The sequence below is a fragment of the Carcharodon carcharias genome, chromosome 1 (genome assembly GCF_017639515.1).
Source record: "Carcharodon carcharias isolate sCarCar2 chromosome 1, sCarCar2.pri, whole genome shotgun sequence".
Taxonomy (NCBI): Eukaryota; Metazoa; Chordata; class Chondrichthyes; order Lamniformes; family Lamnidae; genus Carcharodon; species Carcharodon carcharias.
In genome coordinates this window covers 237,020,489-237,041,795 of record NC_054467.1, presented here as the reverse complement: position 1 = coordinate 237,041,795, position 21,307 = coordinate 237,020,489, and the positions used below count along the sequence as shown (strand labels likewise).

Sequence of the window (21,307 nt, the reverse complement as noted above, 5' to 3'; positions counted from 1 at the left end):
TTTCCTTTCACAAAACCACGCTGACTCTTCCCAATTGCCTTGAACTCTTCTAAGTGCTCAGCTATTACCTCCTTAATGATTGATTCTAATAACTTCCCCACGACAGACGTCAAGCTAACTGGCCTACAGTTTCCTGTTTTCTGCCTCCCTCCCTTCTTGAATAGAGGGGTTATATTAGCTACTTTCCAACCTGATGGAACCTTTCCAGAATCTAGCGAATTTTGGAAAATTAACACCAGCACATCGACTACCTCAATAGTCACCTCCTTTAAGACGCTAGGATGTAGTCTATCAGGACCTGGAGACTTGCCAGCCCACAGCTCCATCAATTTACTCAGTACCGTTTCCCTAGTGATTTCAATTTCACCAAGTTCCTTTCACCTGTTCACCACCTGATTTGCAGTTATTACTGGAATGTTTTTGTATCCTCTCTAGTGAACACAGAAACAAAATATTTGTTCATTTCTTCCACTATTTCCTTATTATCTACTATTAACTCCCCACTGTCACTCTTTAGAAGACCAACACTCACTTTACTTACTTTTTTCCTTTTAAATACCTGTAGAAACTCTTGGTATCCATTTTTACATTTCTAGCTAGCTTCCTCTCATACTCTGATTTCTTTCACCTGATTAACCTTTCAGTCATTCTCTGCCGTTCTTTGTATTTTGTCCAGTCATCTTTCCTGCCACTAATCTTTGTGAAGTTGTATGCTTTTTCCTTGAATTTGATGTTTTCCTTAACTCCTTTATTTAACCACGGATAATGGATCCTCCCCTTAGAATTTTTCTTTACAACCAGAATACTCTGAAATATCCCCTTAAATGTTTGCCACTGCTTCTCTATTGATCTATCCCCTAGCCTAGTTTCCCAGTTCACTTCAGCTAGCTCAGCTTTCATCCCCACATAGTTGCCCTTATTTAAGTTTAAGATACTAGTCTTAGACCCACTCTTCTCCCTTCCAAACTGGATGTAGATTTCAATCATATTGTGGTCACTGCTATCTAGGATTGCCTTTGCTCTGAGGTCATTAATTAATCCTGTCATGTTACACAATACCAAGTCTAGTATAACCTGCTCTCTGGTTGGTTCCAGAACATGCTGCTCTATGAAACTATCTCAAAAGCATTCTAAGAACTCCTCATCCAGGCTACTACTACCAATCTGATTTTTCCAGTTTATGTGTAGATTAAAATCACTCATGATTATTGCCGCCCTTTTATCACAAGCACATAATATTTTCTCTTGAATATTTTATCCTAAACTGTGGCTAATTTAGGGGGCTTGTAGACCACTCCCACTAATGACATTTTTCCCCTACTATTCCTCATTTCCATCCAAACCGATTCTACATCTTGATCTCCTGAAGCAAGGTCCTTTCTAATTATGCCCTCTTTAATTAACGGTACTACCCCTCCATCTTTACCTAGCTTCCTATTCTTCTTGAATGTCACGTACCCCTCAATTTTTAAGGACCCAATCTTTGTCATCCTGCAGCCACGACTCCATAATTGCTATTAGGTCCTATTTATTTACTTCAATGTGGGCCGTCAATTCATTGACTTTGTTATGAATTGTATGTGCATTCAAATAGAGAGCCTCCAGTTTTGTCTTTTTGTTACCTTTGTAACATCTAGTCTTGACTGTTGATGTATTCTTATGTCTTTTCTCCCTGTCCCTTCCTGCCGTTCTCTGAACATCATTTCTCATATTACTATTTTGCTCTCCTGTCTTGAGTATACACCTTGAATTGCTACTTCTACCCAAGTTTGAACCCTCGCCCCTCTTGTTTAGTTTAAAGCCCTCTCTACTTCCCTAGTTATACGATTTGCAAGGACACTCGTCCTAGCATGGTACAGATGTAAACCGTCCCAACGGTACAGCCCTCACTTTCCCCAGTACTGATGCCAGTGCCCCACAAACTGGAACACATCTCTCCCACACCAGTCTATGAGCCACACATTTGTCTCTCTCATCTTATTCGCCCTATGCCAATTTGCACATGGCTAAGGTAATAATCCAGAGATTATTATGTTTGAGATTCTGCTTCTTAATTTTGTACCTAGCTCCTCATATTGACTTTGAATAACCTTTTTCCTAGTTCTACCTATGTCATTGCTACCTACATGGACCACGATAACTGGATCCTCCCCTTCCCACTGCAAGTTCCTCTCCAGCCCTGAGCAGATGTCCCGAACCCTGGCACTGGGCAGGCAACATTGCCGCCTGGGCCCTCACTCTTTGCTGCAGAGAACAGTGTCAATCCCCCTCACTATACAATCCCCTACTACCACTACATTCCTTTATTCTCCTCTCACTTGAACTGCTTCCTGTGCCACAGTACCATGGCCAGTCAGCTCATCCACCTTGCAAACTTTGCTTTCACCTACACTGGTTGTGAGCACCTCAAACCTGTTTGACAATTGCAAAGTCTGAGGCTCCTCCACTATTGTCTGATCTGTCCCATTAGCTGCCTCACTGACAGGCACATCCTCCTGTCCCTCACTGCTGACCAAAACAGATGACCCTCTTGTAAGAGATGTGACTGTCTTCTGGAACAAAGTATTGAGGTATTTCTCCCCCTCCCTTATGTTGCGCAGTGTCTGCATTTTGACTTCCAGGTCAATAATCTTGATCCGGAATTCCTCAAGCTGCTTGCACTTCCTGCTGATGTGTTTGTCATGGATCGCCTTGGCATCCAAAAGCTCCCACATCTCACAGCTACATCATAACATGGATCACGGATTTGGGAGGTGATGCTGAAGTTGTTTGACTATATGCCATGGGGGCGATGGTAGCCTAGTGGCAATGTCACTGGACTTGAAGTCCAGAGGCTCTGGGCCTAATCCTCTGGGGACACAGGTTACAAGTCCCACCATAACAGCATGGGGTTTAAGTTCACTTAATAAATTTGGAATATAAAGCCAGTAATGGTAACCATGCAACCATTGTTGATTGTTTTAAAGACCCATCAGGTTTGCTAATGTCCTTTAGGGAAGGAAATTTGCCATTCTTACCTGGTCTGGCCTGCATGTGCCTCCAAGTCCACAGCAATTTGATTGACTCTCTTAACTGATCTCAAATGTGGTTTAGCAAGCCACTCAGTTCAAGGGCAACTAAGGATGGGCAATAAAGCTGACCTTGCCAGTGACGCCCACATTCCATGAAAGAGTTTTTAAAAAGACACAGAGAAAGGCAGGTCAGAATATAAAACAAAAACAAAAATACCTGGAAAAACTCAGCAGGTCTGGCAGCATCTGCGGAGAGGAGCACGGTTAACGTTTTGAGTCTGAATGACCCTTCAACAGAACTAAGTAAAAATAGAAGAGAGGTGAAATATAAGCTGGTTTAAGGGGGGGTGGGGGTGGGACAAGTAGAACTGGATAGAGGGCCAGTGATAGATGGAGATAACCAAAAGATGTCAATAAAAGGTCAGAATATAGCCTTGGTACTACTAGTAAGTTGGAGCACAAACTCTCTTTAAATTAATTCTATGAGGACAGAATGGCACTGTAATTAAAGGAGACTAACATTTAAATCATATGGGACTAAGACATTTATTTTTATTTATTATTTCATAGGATGTGGGCGTCACTGACTAGGCCAGCATTTATTGCTCATATCTAATTGCCCTTGAGAAGGTGGTAGTGAGCTGCCTTCTTAAACCACTGCAGTCCCATGTGGTGTAGATACACCCACAGTGCTGTTTGGAAGGGAGTTCCAGGATTTTGAAGTAGCCACACCCAAGCCACGGGTGTGTGGCTTGGAGGGGAATTTGCAGGTAGTGCTGTTCTCATGCATCTGCTATCCTTGTGTTCTAGACAGCAGAGGTTGTGGGTTTGGGTGGCGCTGTCGAAGGAGCCTTGGTGAGTTGAAGTTAGGTTCCAGATCAGCCAAATTTCCTATTCGTCTTGCTATTTTCTTAAATTTCTGCAGCTAAAAATATATATTAGTTGATCTGCGATTGCATTGTACATGTGGAGTCAAGGTCAAATGAAATCTGTTGAAGCATGTCTAGAGGCCTGGATATAATTAGATCAAGACACACACATGGAATTCAGTCTCCTTTTTAAATTCATATGTTCTATCTTTATCCTCATGGTCTTCATTTAAATTCCTGTGTCCATGTTTATAATGGAAACTGCATAAGTGAATAACTCACCCTTTAGGCTGTCATGATACTGCAGCGGCTCCACTTGGAGTAGGCGCAATTATAAGTTTAAAATTGTGGACTTTATAATGGAAAAGTTGACAGGAAATAAATGCAGATATAAGATTTTAAAAATATTAATATGTGATAGTGGTCAAGTGTCTACCAGCGTTGCCTGTGGCTATTTGATGAATATAAATTTTTTAAAGATTCAATTTATTAGGATGCCCTTTTGTTCTTGATTTCCATATCTACCCTATCAAATAATTTTAGCATTTTTAGCAACATCATTTTCTGATGGCACAAAGATTTGCTGGTATGGTAGGTTGTGTTGATGGGAGCGTAAAATTACAAAGAGACATTTATACATTAAGTGAGTGGCTGAAATTGTGGCAGATGGATTTTAAAGTAAGGAAATGTCATTGATTTCGGACCAATGATAAAGGAGAGATCCGAAACATCCATTCATTGGTGGAAAGATTGAGAATGAGAGGGAACAGATTTTAAAGTAAGTGGCAAAAGAAGCAATCAAATTGCAAGGAAAAACTTTTTCATGTAGCAAAAAGTTACAACCTGGAATGTGCAGCCTGAGAGTGGAATGGAGGCAAGTTGAACTGAGGTATTCAAGAGAGAATGGAAGGGCTTTAGAAATAGGGGCAAGGAGTACAGAAGCAGGAAAGTTATAGTAAAACTTTATAAAACACAGGTTCAGCCTCAACTGGAGTATTGTGTCCAATTCTGGGCACAACACTTTAGGGAGCAGGTAAAATTTACGAGAAAGGTTCCAGGGATGAAAGACTTCAGTTACATGGAGAGATTGGTGAAGCTGGGAGAAGGGTCAGAGAAGGCTGATAGATAGAGGCATTCAAAATCATGTGAGGACTGGACAGCATAGATAGAGAGAAACTGGTTCCACCTAAGGAAGAGTAAAGAACTAGGGCAGAATTTTCCCGTTTTTCCGCACACCGATGGGCAGTGACGTCAGGCGAGCGTCCCGGTGTCACCATGTGCCATCGCGATGTTTCGGAGGGTGGGCACGCGATGATCTCTGATGCACACCTGCCATTAATTAATGGGCCACTTAAAGCCCTTAAGGTGGCAATTGATGGCGATTTTTTGGCGCCCATGCGATCTTCAGGTCATTGCACGGGCACAATGGGCAGGCAGGTAGGACACATTTGTATAAACCTCACTGACGGGTGGGATAAGAGGGCTCAGCGGGGTCATGAGTGTGCTCTGTCAAATATTGTTTTTTCAAAGTTACTGATACTTGCCTGTGTGATCTGCAATACTTCAAAACGCATACCAGCTGTTTGGTCTGGACTCACAGCCTTCAGGTCAGCACTCTGCAGTGAGGGATCTTTTTTGGGCCTGCAGGTTTCAGGAAGCCTTCCCCTAGCCTGGGAATGGGAGCTGAACTCTCCACTGGAGGCATCTTCTCTGAGAAGGAAGGGAGGGCTTGAAGGGGAGGAGGCCAGGAGTACACATTCAGCCTCCAGGGGAGCCACCTTTTGGAGGACAGGCACAGGCACAAGAGTTTCAGGGCCAAGAGGTAGTCCAAGGTGGAAGCGGTCGCAGAAGATGCCACTATCCTGCTGCCAGGTTATACAGGCGGAGAAGCAGCTACCTCAATATGTCTGAGGTGCAGTGCTGAAGGAGGCTCCATCTCTCAAGGGAGACAGTCAACTATATCTGTCAAATGGGCCTGAGATTTCCGCTAACTGTGTGAGGGGACACCCCTTGCCAGTGACTCTGAAGGTCACAGCTGCCCTCAACTTCTATGCCTTTGGCTCCTTCCAGGGCTCAGTGGGTGATCTTTGCAGTGTCTCCCAATCAGCTGTCCACACTTGTGTCAAGTATGTTACAGACACTCTGTTCAGACGTGCATTGACTTTCATCCATTACTGTTGGGACCAGGCTAGCCAGCCAGAGCGAGCCAGAGGCTTCATGGCCATTACTGGCTTCCCCCGTGTCCAGGGTGCAATAGACTGTACACATGTGGCCAACAAGGCCCCAGCAGGTGAGCCGGGTGCTTTTGTCAACAAGAAGGGCTTCCACTGCATGAACGTGCAGATAGTGTGTGATCACAGGATGCTAATTCTACAAGTCTGTGCAAGGTACCCAGGCAGCTCCCATGACGCCTACATCCTCAGACACTCCCAGGTGCTGGGGCTCTTCAGTGCTTCAACCCGGCTGGATGGATGGCTGCTGGGTGACAAGAAGGTGGCTCATGACACCTCTCCGCCATCCAAGAACAGAAGCCGAGCAGCGGTACAATAGGAACCACACTCTACAAGGGCTGTGGTGGAGAGAACCATTGGTCTTCTCAAAATGCGCTTCTGATGTCTGGACCGGTCTGGGGGCACATTCCAGCACCCCCCCGGATCGTGTGTCGCTGATAGCGGTTGCATGCTGCGCTCTCCACAATCTTGTGCTGGAAAGGGGGAGCGCAGTGGGCAATGAAGATGTAGATGCAGTGGCTGTGGCTGCACATGATGAGTCCAGCAGTGAGTCTGAGGATGAGCACACACAGGGACATGCTGATGGGGTAGACGCTGACCTGGGCATACTCCAGGGAGGCAGGGACACCCAGGAGACATTAATTCAATAAACCTTCAGACAGCACACCACATATGGGCCTCCAGGACAAGCCTGGGCTGCAAGCTCCATACTCGATACCTGAGTGCAAAATCTGCCTGGATAGGAACATTAACTAAGGGCCTTGTTAATAAAGCTGAATGTCCCACAAATCACTCATAATATTATTGGTAACCATCCAACTGCAGAAGGAAAGAGGCACCCTCAGCCATGGTGACATGTCTGAATTTAATGGTGTAACAAAATGAACTTAAGAGAACAAAATGACAAAGGTGTTAAAAATCACACCAACTCATAAAGACCTCATTGTGGCCTGACACAAAAGCACCAGTGATAAACCCGTGGTGTGCCTAAGGTGTCTTATGTTTATGTTTTCGGGTGCTACGTCTTGGTGCTGCCCCCTCACTGGGCCTGGTATCTGAGACAGCCTGCTGACTCTGCTGTCCTGTTGGCCTCGATGACCTTGACGGCCGTCCACTGGCCCGTGGAACCTGTGCTGGCCCCGCCTGGGAGGGAGTGGCCAGTTCCACAGCTGGCATCTCCCCAGGAGTCGCAGCCTCATTGGATGCCATGGTCACTGGCAGAGGGGCAGAGGAGCTGCTGCCCTCATCCGGAGCGCCCTGAGAGGAGCCCGCAGAGACGGCAGGCAGCTTTGGACCTCCCTGCTCACCGTGGATGGATGGCCGCCAGGCTGGGTAACCTGGTGCTCAGACCATCTTCCACACTGGCACTGACCAACTGACGTGAGGGCTTGCTGGTCCGAATGCATCCCCAGGAAGCCCTGATTGGTCTCCTGGAGGAGTCTATCCATGAGAGTCGCCACTCTCTCCATGGAGGACGCATGGTTCTCGGCCATGAGGCTCGTTGTATCAGAGATTGTTCACGTGAACTCCTCTACCACGGACACCAAGTCAAGCATAGCCTCATGTATCTCCACCAGATGCTCCCACACACCCAGCTGCATTTCCTGTGCTTAATGCATCACGGATGACTCCAGAGGCACATCATCAGGCACCGACTGAGCATGTGCCTGGCCCCCTGCAGTCCTCCAACTGCTGGTGCCATGGGCACTCTCTGTCTCTGCCAGCTTCTCCATCGACTGTGAAGTGCCCTCACCACTGTGCTGACACTAGCTGACTTCCTAATTCTCACCAAGGTGCTTATATCTGCACTGGTGCCTGCCAGATAGAGATGGTGTGATGCTGATGAGTCTGTGACTTCAGGGCCTTCAGGTGTGAGAGTGGGCCTCTGCTGCTCCTCCTCCCAGCCCTGCTCCACAGATGCTGAAAGGAAGAACAAGGACATTGCATCAGTTAACATGGAGACAACGTCAATCTGTATCCCTGTCCCCCAGATCATTATGCACTCATCCTTCCATAAGCAATGGTCAAGCCATGTTGCAAACTTCAATCACTGAACATTCAGCACAGCCAAGGCTGTTGGAAGAACAATGATGACCTCAGCGCTGGGCAAACATACCTGCCCGTGGCACCCCAGCCTCACCGACACCGGTGGACCTGGGCGCATGGCGCCTCTCCAAATCTAGGGCCTCCTGCTTGAACCAGCTAAGCATTGCCATCTGGGCTGGCCCTCTGCCAGCCCTCACCCGCTTGGCGGCATTATGTGCATTCTTCTCCTGAAAAGGAGAGAAGAGCATTGATTAGTGCTACTTGTACCTGGATTCTCTTCGCGGACGGCCCACCCCGACCAGAGTGGGACATTGCAGGGCTCCAGTGCCTCCTCACCCTACCGCTGCTGAACACTCACACAAAGATGTTCAGCCTTTCAAACCCACCCCCTCCTCCCCCCCCAACCACCAACCCCCTTGCCCAAGTGCTGCCTACATCACATCAGGCACCACATGGTCTAACCTTCCATAGCAAAGGAGGCACAAGCACATGGAGTGCAGAGGACAGCAGATCGATCGGTGCCACGCCACCTCGAAGCTCCCCTCCCAGCATGTCATCACCCTGACTGTGACGTGTCCTGGAGTTCCAGCACTGCGCCTAGGTGCAGCTCCTCCAGGTTGCCCCCAACAACAGTAATGTGGGTCTCAGTGTTCCACATGCTCCGGGTGCAGAACCCATCTCTTCACCACCCTCTCAGGGTGAGCTCGGCATGGGCAATATCTGCTGGCCTACCCAGCGAAGGACATGGACACATGCCATCAATGATTCAATGCAGTCACTGCACTCATATTTGGGAGGAGGGGGGATGGTTTCACCAGGTGGGAAAGCCTACCTCCTGAGTTAAGTGACCAATGATAACATAGTACTCACCCTTCCTGAAGCGCTTGTGACACTGGATCCAGGTGCACCGCACCATGTCCCGGGAGCTCACCACCTCCGCCACCTCCTCCCAGGCACGTTTGGTCATGTGGGGGCCTCCTCCTCCTGTCCTGGGGAGCGAGGACCTCCCGCCGTGCTGCCACCTCCTCTAGGAGGGCAGCAAGGCAATCGTCTGAAAAACGAGGGGCACAGTGCCCCCCTGCCCTACCCTCCTGCCTGGCCTGCTCACCAGCAGCGCTCTGGGAAGCCCTTCCACTGGGCCATGACTCACAGCCTTTGAAAGGCTGCAGCAGCTTTTTAAAACAGGCTGCCGGGCCGCCATTGGACCTGGTGGTCATTGCAGCCCCGCCGCTGCCCGCCCACTCCTGCTGACCTCGGGAGGTGTATTCATGCTGGGCGGGCCTTAATTGGCCTGCCTGTGTAAAATGGCAGCACGGACCCAATCGCAAGCGGTGATTGAGCCTGCGCCCGCTCCCACTCTCGTTCTGCCCGCCCACCAGCCAGCCAGAAATTTCTGCCCCAGAGAATAACAATTTGTGGTAAATGGCAAAAGATAATATGAGGAAAAACCATTTTCCGCAGTGAGTGGTTAGGATCTGGAATGCACTGCCTGAGAGGCTGATGGAGGCAGATACAATCATGGCTTTCTGAAGGTGTTACGATCTTAGCTGATGTTAATACTGGACATGTCAGATCCCAGAATAAAACCTGGCCTGATAGATCCTAACCTTTTTTTCAGCCCCCCCCCCCTTACCTGGGGGGCAAGTTAGTGAGCAAAATCTGCTGGTGAACTTTTAACACAAAGAATAAAGCATTTATTAAACAAAAAAAAGGAACTATATTACACCAGGCAAAATGGTTGGAAAGATCTCGATATAAATGCAAGAAGACACTTCAAATTCCCACTATTCCTTTACTCCTACAATATCTTTACAGACGCAAAAACCAGTGAAGAATTACCATCAGGTTGATACACAAAGGCTTCTTGCTTTGAACTGGCACAGTTGCAAATAGCCTTCTTCCAGTGAATTCCTGAGCACTCACTTGATGCTTTTCACCCAACTTGTATCTCTCCCCAAGACACCCAAAATCCGCACTCTAAACTCAGTTGCACCTCTTCTAAACTGATTACTTTACTGAGCTCTATAACTGACTATTCAGTCAATTACTGCTCCCAATTGACTTGTAATATTTTCCTCTCAGCCAGCTGAAAATCCCTGTACTCACTTTCTGACACCTACTGAAGTTTCTTTTGTATCTCCTCTGTGTCTGTGTCTCTGGACCACAGTCATTGGGTGACAGTCAAGTTTTTTTCTACTTTCTGTTTTCCTACCCACAATCACCAAAATTTTAACCCATCTCTTTAGCTTCAGGAGTAGTAAAACCTCATTAAATATATGTACACATATATATATATATATATATATATATATATATGTACAAACAAACCCAAAAGACCCGTCCTTTCAGTCAGGGTCCATTCAGACTTCCTGACACCAAAGCTCACAAACAAAACTGGAATGAAACTGGAACTCTTTTGACTTTACATAAAACACAAAGATCAATAGGCCTTTACTACACTGGAGTACAAATGGTTATGGGACCAAGGCAGGTAGATGGAGTTAAGATACAAATCAGTCAAGATATCACTGAATGGCGAAACAGGCTGGAGGGGCTGACTGGCATTATGTATTAAGGGTTATGTTACTTAGACAATGATGTTAATGATGATGTAAGCAAGGCATCAAGGTCAGGTGGCCAAGAGACTCCAAGGGAGCAGGACATAGAACAGTCTATGTTCAAACAATAATGTACTTATATTGAAGACTTGGATATAAATAATTGTAAATAAATAGTTTTTAGAAATACTTAATACAAACTATATCCAAGTCACTCACAGAGTAATAGAAACCTCATCTAGCTAGACGACAACACAAGTAAAGGACAAAGATCCAAATCAGCCAACTCCTGTTCCCATGCTCATAAACACTTTGATTAGATCATCCCACAATCTGCTATACTCAAAGGAATACAAATCAAGTTTATGCAACATGTCCTCATGATTTAACCTTTTTAGCACTGGTTTTATTCTGGCGAGTCTACACTACAGACCCTGCCAAAAGCAATATAACTTCTTGAGTTGAGGGCTACTTATCAGGGTGGCAGTGGCCCCAGTGAGAGGCCAGAAAGCCGGGACAACCCTGTCTCAGCAGCCTGGGGATGGCTTGGCTGGATTCTGTCCAATCGAGCAGCTAATAATCGGGACTCCCAGCAGTGCCACCAGGAGCTGTGACCACTGCTGGGGCTCCATCAAGCTGGGTACCCACCTTGCTGCAAGGTAAGTGGGCTCGAGGATCATTGGGCTGGTCAGGCAAGCCCAAGCCAGCGGGTTGGTGGTTGTTGAGGATGGGGGGTGGGGGGTGGGGGTGGGGGGGGTGGGGGGGGTGGGGGTGGTTGGTGGGGGGTTGGCGGGGGGGGGTGCGGGAAGGGGCAGTTATTGCCACAGGATGTCTGATTCTGAAGCCCCTCCCCAAGACCATAGTGAGATAGTGAGGCTACCAGACGGTCTCCCCACAGTGCGGAGGGCCCACCCACCGGTGGTTAAATGCCAGTGGTGGCAGGAATAGGCCCTTAATTGGCTGCTTGGGTGGTACAGTTAACCTCTGGGAGGGAGGACCGCCCTCCACCTTCCCTGCCATTGACAAAATGCTGTGGCAATGGTACTCCATCCCCGCCCTCCCTCTGATTTGTTGCACTGCACCCCTCCACTCCCCCCACTCACCCAACCTCCTATTCCACTCCTGCAGCCCCCCAGGTACCCAAACTGAATGCAGTACTCTGGATGAGAGCTGACCAAGGGTCTATATTACTGAACCATAACATCCATCTTTTTTGTACTCCAGCCCCCTTAAGGTAAAGGAGCAAGTGATAATTACTTATAAAAAGTTGGCGAAGGGGAGGGGAGAGATAAGCTAATGGTCCAAGGTAATTGGAAAAGTCCAACTGAATGTTTCTTGTTATTTCCCAGGTTTCAGGAGAAATTAAGTTGTGTCGAGGAGAGGATTGCCTGTTCCTAAGGAGTCCACCTAAAGATGTGATAAGGAGCATTATGGTAATTAAAAAATTCTTAGTGATTGAGGAAATAAAAATAGTGACTTGCAAAAAAAAACTCACTTAGAAACTGTATAAAAATATCTAACTATTTTTGCTGATTAGAAAACGCGTTATGAGAATCAGCAGATTCACCCTGTCTTTATACTGCACCCCTAAACAAGCTTTACAGTGCTGTGTTGATGCATTTTACAGGTGTAAACTTTGACATCTGTCAATTATCAGTTTTAATTTCTTTTTTTTTATTCATTCACTGGATGTGAGCTTTGCCGGCTGGGCCAGCATTTATTGCCCATCCCTAACTGCCCTTGAGAAGGTGGTGGTGAGCTGCCTTCTTGAGCCGCTGCAATCCATGTGGTGTAGGTACAACCACAATGCTGTTAGGGAGGGAGTTTCAGGATTTTGAGCCAGCGACAGTAAAGGAATGGTGATATATTTCCAAGCCAGGGTGGTGAGTGACTTGGAGGCGAACTTCCAGGTGGTGATGTTCCCATCTATCTGCTGCCCTTGTCCTTCCAGGTGGTAGTGGTTGTGGGTTTGGAATGTGCTGTCTAAGGAACCTTGGTGAATTCCTGCAGTGCATCTTGTAGATGGTACATTGTGCGTTGGCAGTGGAGGGAGTGAATGTTTATGGATGTGGTGCCAATCAAGCGGGCTGCTTTGTCCTGGATGGTGCCAAGCTTCTTAAGTGTTGTGGGAGCTGCACTCATCCAGGCAAGTGGAGACTATTCCAACACACTCCTGACTTGTGCCTTGTAGATAGTGGACAGGCTTTGTGGAGACAGGAGGTGAATTACTCGTTGCAGGATTCCTAGCCTCCAACCTGCTCTTGTAGCCACAGTATTTATAAGGCTAGTCTTGTTTAGTTTGTGGTCAATAATAAACCCCAGGATGTTGATAGTGGGCAATTCAGTGATGGTAATGCCATTGAACATCAAGAGGCAATGTTTCGACTCTTTCTTGTTGGAGGTGGTCATTGCCTGGCACTTGTATGGTGTGAATGTTACTTCCACTTGTCAGCCCAAGCCTGGTTATTGTCCGTGTGTTGCTGCATTTGGACATGGACTGCTTCAGTGCCTGGGGAGTCGTGAATAGTGCTGAACATTGTACAAACATCAGCGAACATCCCCACTTCTGACCTTATGATGGAAGGAAGGTCATTGATGAAGCAGCTGAAGATGGTTCAGCCTAAGATGCAACCCTGAGGAACTCCAGCAGTGATATCCTGGAGCTGAGATGACTGACCTCCAACAACCACAACCATCTTCCTTTGTGTTAGATTGTGTTAAGTTTCTGGTACTCAAGAAGTAGAAAGGACTGCAGTTATGTGGAAAGATTAAAGAAATTAGGATTGTGCTCCTTAGAACTGAGAAGGCTAAGGGGGGATTTAATACATATGTTTAAAATTACGACGGCTTTTTTTTAGGAGTAAATGCAGGAAAGCTGATTCCAGTAACAGTCAGGTTGGCGACCAGAGAAGTCAGACTAAAGGTCATTGGCAGAAGAATCATAGGGGAAATGTAGCAAGTTGTTATGATCCGCAGTGCACTGCCTGAAAGGGCGGTGGGAAAAAATCAATAATAACTTATAAAAGGGAAATGATAAATACTTGAAAAGGAAAAAATTCCAACGCTGTATGGAGAAAGAGCTGGAATGAGATTCATTGGAGAACTCTTTCAATGAAAACTGGCACAGGCCACATGAGATAAAAACAAAAAAACTGCGGATGCTGGACCTCCTTTTGAACTGTATCATTCTATGAATATACACAGTTAGCCAAAGTGTGTTGTTGATGTTCATGTGATACTTGAATTCATGGCTATGCCTGAAACAAGAATAATTGTTATTATGAACTGTGGGTGTGCAGGGGTTGGAATTAACCTTAGGGAGATTATTAATTATCTTTACATTGGAAATAGTTCTTTAGAATATCTACAGATCTGATCTTTTCTGGATAAGTATGAAATTATATTAACTCTGTTTTTTCCTCTTCTTTTGCCTCCCTGTCTACTTCATAACATCAGACTGATATATTGGTGCAACAAATTCAGAAGAAGAAATGAAGTCCGCCTTCTTTTCCGATTGTCCCCGATGTAAATTGTAACCCTTGAAGCTGATGTGAATGAAAACATTTTTCCCAAAAATATGATTTTAAAATCTGCAAAGAGTTTGTGTCAACTATTAAAAAGCTCCTACTCCTACTCATGGCTTGAGGACTATCAACAGGTTCTGTGAGGCTGTTCATGTGGCATAAGTTCAAACACTACAGAGACGATTCTCCTTCTGACATTTTAATTCCTGCCTTGTGAAATAAAGGACTTTATTTTGCTACATATCGACACCAGCTCTCGAATGTCACTGTTTAAATATGGAAAACACTCAAGAGTCTGGGGTAAATGGTTTGTGTGTTTTGTATTATTGTTAAATTGTTATTCCAAGTTATGGCATTATTTCACACTAAGCTTAAAGCATCTGCACATGTCTGAAAATCTTTACAAGGTATTGTTTCCATCTATTTAACATTAAAAGACATTTGTATTCAATGTATACAGGGCATCGAGCTTCAGGTAGCAATTCAAGGTTTCAGGTCTTGCATTGGGAATCAGGTTACTCCGAGTTAATCTGAAGAGAAGATGGTCCTGGTTTCACACATGGGATCCATGGCACAGCTCTCTGTAACAGGGGAATACAACAACTATTATCTATATGCACTATCACCACCATTACATGTGCCAATCTCCAATATTAATAACTAAAGACATTTTTCGAAGTGTGCAAGACACTTAGAATAAACTTGGTCCAAACGAGCAAAAGTAAGAAGAAAAAATAAATAGATTTATGCAAATTGCTAAATCTGGGAGAAAAGAAATGTTATGAAAATTATTCCAATTCTAATATTAAATTCTGTGCTCATTGAGGTAGGGGCTTCATTTCTACAGTGCAGAATGCTATACAGTCAGTGTCAGTGCCAAGTATTCATAGGAAGGGTCCAACATGGGTTAAGTGCAGAGCTTCCTTTACTCTGCCTGTCAATTTTATTTTATTCTTTCATGGGATGTGGTTGTCGTTGCCTAGGCCAGCATTTGTTGCCCTTTGAGAAAGGCGGTGCTGAACCAACTTCTTGAACTGCTGCAGTCTTCCTGTAGCGAGTTGGTGTAACTTGAAAAGGCCACTACACTATTTCCGAGTTAAGAGTCAACCACATTGCTGTGGGGCTTGAGTCACGGGTAGGCCAGACCAGGTAAGGATGGCAGATTTCCTTCCCTAAAGGACATTAGTGAACCCAGGTGGGTTTTTATGACAATTGATGAAAGCTGCATGGTTACTATAGCTGAGACTAGCTTTCAATTCCAGATTTTATTAATTAATTGAATTCAAATTCCACCAACTGCCAGGTGGGATTTGAACCTGTGTCCCCAGGGCATTCGCCTGATTAGTAGTCCAGAGACATTAACACTACACAATCATCTCCCAATGATTCCACCACCTCCCAACCACAAATATTTTCTAAGCTGGACCAGGGCAGCACTTCCATGTTCCACTCCTTGTGGTTCAATCAGTGACACTTCCAATTTTGGGCTAAATATGTGCTGAATCCCACCTTTTTATGCTGTAGGTCCATGGAGATGAAAGGCTAGTTTGAAACTGTACAAAGTCATTACACCTGGGATATTTAGAGCCACAAGAGATGAACCCCTTGCCCTGTCAGCCTGGTTGGGTTCTGGAGCTGGGGCTCCATGTTTTCCCATCCTCCGCAACATCAAGTCCTCTAGATCTAACCAGGAACACGAAGGTATGTTCAGCTTCACCTGCCAGGCGTACCTTTTAGCAATTAGTGGATAAAAAATGATATAAAGGAGTGAACTCCCAGAATTCTAGTTATGCCCTCTTGGCAGGCTTTTCACTCAGGAATTTTATTAATTCATCTTTGCTTTTTATCTTCACTGCAAGCAGAAATCTTGTTTTTTTAAAAGACAGATTATAAATGGCCAGCTGGGATGGTGGCGCTGCACATTGTTTTAAAGCTGCATAGTCAACTGAAACAACCCTGGAGAAAACATCGTTGTAACTGAAGTCAAATGAATGTAAACTAGTTCTGATTTTAGTTGATGGAAAAAGTAGAAATGCATTATGCCATTTGAGCTAGTGGACCTAACGTAAAGGCACAACCACCCCCTTGCACCCACCCCTCCCACCAGCCCAGGCTACCTCCTCTACACTCACACATACACAAACACACCGGTCATACCTACTGTTATGAAATAAGGCCCCTTTTTTGAATAAGATAGCACTGATGAGCCAGTTACTCACCCTCGGTGCAGCAGATTCCTGACGATGCACATTTCCCGCCATTTCTACCGCAGGCTCTGCCAGTGGGTTCACAAGGGGAGGGCAGGTGGTCTTCCTGCTGACACCTCAGTGTCTCAGACGTTCCGATGTAGCAGCCAATCTCCTCCCCACAGCAAATGTTGGCTCCATAGCAGTGGCCCCTGTTGCTAGGACCGCATGACATACACTGGGAAAGAATAGAAAAGGGGGTGTGTCAGTGGTGTCAATGTCTTAATTACAGGGCAGCAGCTCCAGAGGTGATTTTCTCACTTTTCTCTTTGAAGAAAATCCTAACACTGTTTTTAAGAACGAATAAACATACACTTCTAAACTGCCTTTCAAAGCCTCTGGTGTTTCACAGCTATTGAAGAGTAGTCACTCTCATAGCGTAGGGAACCACAGCAGTAAATCTGTACACAGCAAATTCCCACAAAACAGCAATTAGATAAATGATTAGATTGTTTGTTTTAATGTTGTCACCGTCGGCTGTGATTTGTGAGTTCCTGGCATCGGTCTTCATGTGACTGAAATGGGTGTTTTAATGTAGTTGGTTGAGGGATAAATGTTGGTCAAGGTAACTGGCCTGCAATTCCTCAAATAGTCCCAAAGAAACTTTTACATCTGCCTGAGAGGGAATTTGGGGCCTCACTTTAATATCTTGCCCAAAGAACAACACTTTTGAATGCACAATCTCCTGGCATTAAAATGGGGAGTGCTACTGCTGTTCCCAAGACTGACTATAATAAATCTAATAAATAATGAGCAAATAAGACTGAGCTAGCTAAGTTTTGAGGGTTGGATTGCCAGGGTTCTGGAGTTGCATATGATCCTAAGGGCACAGAATGACCAATCTCATTTTAGGATTCCCCACAACGGCACCAAATTTGCAGCTACACAAATCCACAGTCAGGCTCAGCCCAACAACAGGAAAATTGGAGTGAGACTCCCTGGGGGAATCAACCTCACACTAAATGGAATGCAAATCTAGTTTGGTGTCACACCCCCCCCCACCCCCCTCCCACTTTAAAGAGTGTTGAAAGGGACTATTTGATCGACTGAACACTGCTTTTGAACCTACCTGAATGGACACCAGTGTGCTACCAGTGCCCATGGAACCAAACACTAGCAAGAATCACTGACTTCTGGAGAATGTGGGTAAGGGAGATAGACTGCAGGTGGTAAAACAAAATGTTACTGAGAATGTGTGAAAAGTGGAAAGGGAAAATTACTGGACTCAGACTTCCCTCCCCCACTGGGAAGAACCTTTGGGTTTGTAAACTCACTAATAGAGATAAAGATTCGATCATTTTATTTGGCAAACCTCCTTCTGTAATTAAACCTCGATTTCAGAGACTAACACATGCAATGCAACCAGAAAGTCTTTAAACAGGATGCAGGCACTCAGTGAGGTTTCAGCAGTGTCAGTCATATGGCCTCCAATATATTACAGCACCGCCACTACTACACTAACTTTGTTGTGTTCTGAATGTGGTCCCTAGAGGAGATGAGGATCATGTTGGAATGCAGGATGCATTTTGTGCAGGACAGTCATTGGCACTGAATGCTCGTCCCTCAGTTTATGACTGACCATGAGGTATAGACTTTCTCCTCATGGGCATAGGCTGATGGAGTTCAAGATTGGGGTATGGCATGAGCACTGACACTGGTCCTTGTACTGACATGCTTGCTGACTCTGGTGGGAATCGTTTCCACAATGACAAGCAGAGAACTCAGACTGAAGGCAATTGGCAAAAGAACCAGAGAGGCAGAAGCAAATCGTTTTTAACACAGTGAGTTATATGACCTGAAGTGCACTGTATGAAAGAAGGTTCAATAAGTACTTTCAGAAGTGAATTGGCTAAACTTTTGAAAGGGTAAAAAAAAAAATTGCAGGATTCTGGGGAAAGAGCGAGAGATTGGGAATAACTTGTTAGCTCTTTCAGCCATGCTGGGCCAAATGGCCTCCTATACTGAATGATTCTATGATATACTTAAAGCAAATGGACACTGTTGTGCATGTCCACATAATCCCTCAAGCTCAGAATTGTTATTGAAATACTGATCTGCAGAAACTGCCAACATAGTTTAGGGTCACCAACCCAGAAATTAAAGATTAACTTCCAGGTCACTGAGACAGCCCTGCCAGGAAATCATAGGAATGTTAAAACAAAAATTGTTTTTTTCCCCATTTTCTTTGAGCCCTTCTGTCTATTCATTATAAAAATATATTTGAGATTGGTAAAAAGGCTGTTTAACTGGTCGGGGCAGTTGGAGGCCAAGATTATTTGACAAAACCTCCTGAGATATGCCTAACCAGAGCTGGTAAGCTAGAGGTAGCTGCTCGACTCTGATCAACAGGTGTACAGAAGCAACCCAATGAAATAGATCAGTCACAAAAAGGTGAAATACATACTGGGATCATCAAATATAAATTGTACTCCTCAAGTATTAACATGATCACTCAATGGAATCATCAGCATTTAAATAACTAGATAGAAAGTAAAAGAAAGCTGCTCCTTACCTGTCTGATCTCCATGTCCATGATGGATCTTTTGCCTCCTACGGGGCAGTTGTTAATGTAACAAGCTGCAGAGAAATAGATGAGGCAGAGGAGGCAAACTGTGAGGCAGGCAGAGTGCATGATGTTCTACCAGTGAATCTGGATCCAGGAAACCTTTCAAACTGCACTGAGAATCTATGAATGCTCGCCTTATTTATACCCTCGACCTAACATTCAGATTATGGAGGTGCTATCGCTTTGCTAATTTAGCACAGGCTGAATATATTTTCTAAACTATTATAATGAACACAAATACAGCGCCACTCACGATTCACCTAAGGTCACTCCATAACCTTGATGAATGCTTTATTTTTGTAATTAGTGACAAAAGGAAATTAATTTATTTAACATCATGAGTGCAATGCATTTGAATCTGAATATCATTTTCCAATTAAATGTTACTTCCTTTGAACCTGACACAAGAAGGTCATGGTTTCTGTTGCACCTTTAGAAAAAGCTTGAGATCTGGAGAACCAGCAATCGTTTCCAATCTGTGTGTAATATGGCCTGATAACAATTCACATCACATTGTACATTTATCAATTTGGCCTAAGCTCAACAGGGAGTCAGGTGGTGTCTAAGTTGCAACTTTGTGACCACAGTCTACAAAGTTCAGGGGTCAGCCTGACTTTACGATAATGGCCAAACCTCAGGGTTGGGACTGTTATTGTGCAGGAAATTGTGCAGCTTAAAGGGGACTGGTCTTCTGTAACAGTCAATATTCAGAGGAATATGACATTTAGGAAGGATAGGAAGCTAGGAAAAGGTAGAGGGGTAGCTCTGTTAAAGATTACATTGCTACCCTAGGCCCAATCATCTTCATCAGTGGTAAATAGTTATTTATCAGACTGGAGGAAAGCATACTGTGGTGACCCCTTGAGGTCAGTATTGGGACCACTGCTTTTTTTGATATATTTAATGGCCTGGACTTGGGAATTGGGAGCATAATTTTGATGATTGCATATGAAACAAAGCTTGGGAATGTAGCAAATAGTGAGCAAATGTCTACTATACACTCTAGTTTCACCAATCACAGTTAGACCCTCTACCCTATAACCTAGTTGGCCTGAAACCTGAACTTGACCTTGACTCCTAGGGTTGCCAATCCTCCAGAAATGAAAGATTCATCTCCTGGAGACTACTGTGGCAGGCTTGGAGAAAAGCCACAGGCGCATTCAAAAAAGTGCATTTTACATTTTCTTTAAACACTTTTTAAGACCATAAAACCACAAGACATAGAATCAGAAGTAGGCCATTCAGCCCATTGAGTCTGCTCCGCCATTCAGTGAGACGATGGCTGATCTGATAATCCTCAGATCCACTTTTCTGCCTTTTCCCCATAACCCTTGATTCCCTTACTGATTAAAAATCTGTCTATCTCAGCCTTGAATATATTTAATGACCCAGCCTCTACAGCCCTCTGTGGTAAAGAATTCGACAGATTCACTATCCTCTGAGAGAAGAAATTCCTCCTCATCTCTGTCTTAAATTGATGACCCCTTACTCTGAGATTATGCCCTCTGGTCCTAGACTTTCCCACAATGAGAAACAACCTCTCAGTATCTACCCTGTCAAGCTCCCTAAGAATCTTCTATGTTTCAATAAGGTCACCTCTCATTCTTCTAAACCCCAATGAATACCGGCCCAACCTACTCAACCTCTCCTCATAAGGAAATCCCTCCATACCCGGGATCAACCTAGTGAACCTTCTCTGGGCTGCCTCCAATGTCAGTATATCTTTCCTTGGAAAAGGGGAACAAAACTGTGGTCTCAATAGCGCCTAGTATAGTTTTAGCAAGACTTCCCTATTTTTATATTCCATTCCCTTTGAAATAAAGGCCAACATTCCATTTGCCTTATCTATTACATTCTTAACTTGTACATTAGCTTTTTGTGATTCGTGCATGAGGATCCCCAAATCCCTCTGTGCTGCAGCTTTCTTCAGTCTTTCTCCATTTAAATAATATTCAGCTCCTCTATTCTTCCTGCCAAAGTGCATAACCTCACATCTGCCCACATTATATTCCATCTACCAAGTTTTTGCCCACCCACTTAACCTGTCTATATCCATCTGCAGACACTTTGTGTCATCCTCACCACTTGCCTTCCCACCTATTTTTGTGTCATCTGCAAACTTGGCGATAGTGCATTCATTTCCCTCATCTAAGTCATTAATATATATTGTAAATAATTGTGGCCCCAGCACTGAAAATGCCCTCGTATCCCAACTCTCTGTCGTCTATTAGTTAGCCAATCCTCTATCCGTGCTTA

The 21,307-nt window shown here is 44.9% G+C and overlaps 1 protein-coding gene across 1 annotated transcript; it reads right to left on the bottom strand.

Moving 5' to 3' along the window:
- Positions 1-14,764: 14,764 nt before the first annotated feature.
- Positions 14,765-19,117, bottom strand: LOC121280065 (neurophysin 1-like). Its single transcript, XM_041191697.1, has 3 exons — positions 18,998-19,117; positions 16,459-16,663; positions 14,765-14,820 (listed from the first exon to the last, which is right to left on the bottom strand). The coding sequence occupies exons 1-3, from the start codon at positions 19,115-19,117 to the stop codon at positions 14,765-14,767; spliced, it is 381 nt and encodes a 126-aa protein (XP_041047631.1).
- Between the last annotated feature and the right edge of the window lie 2,190 nt (positions 19,118-21,307).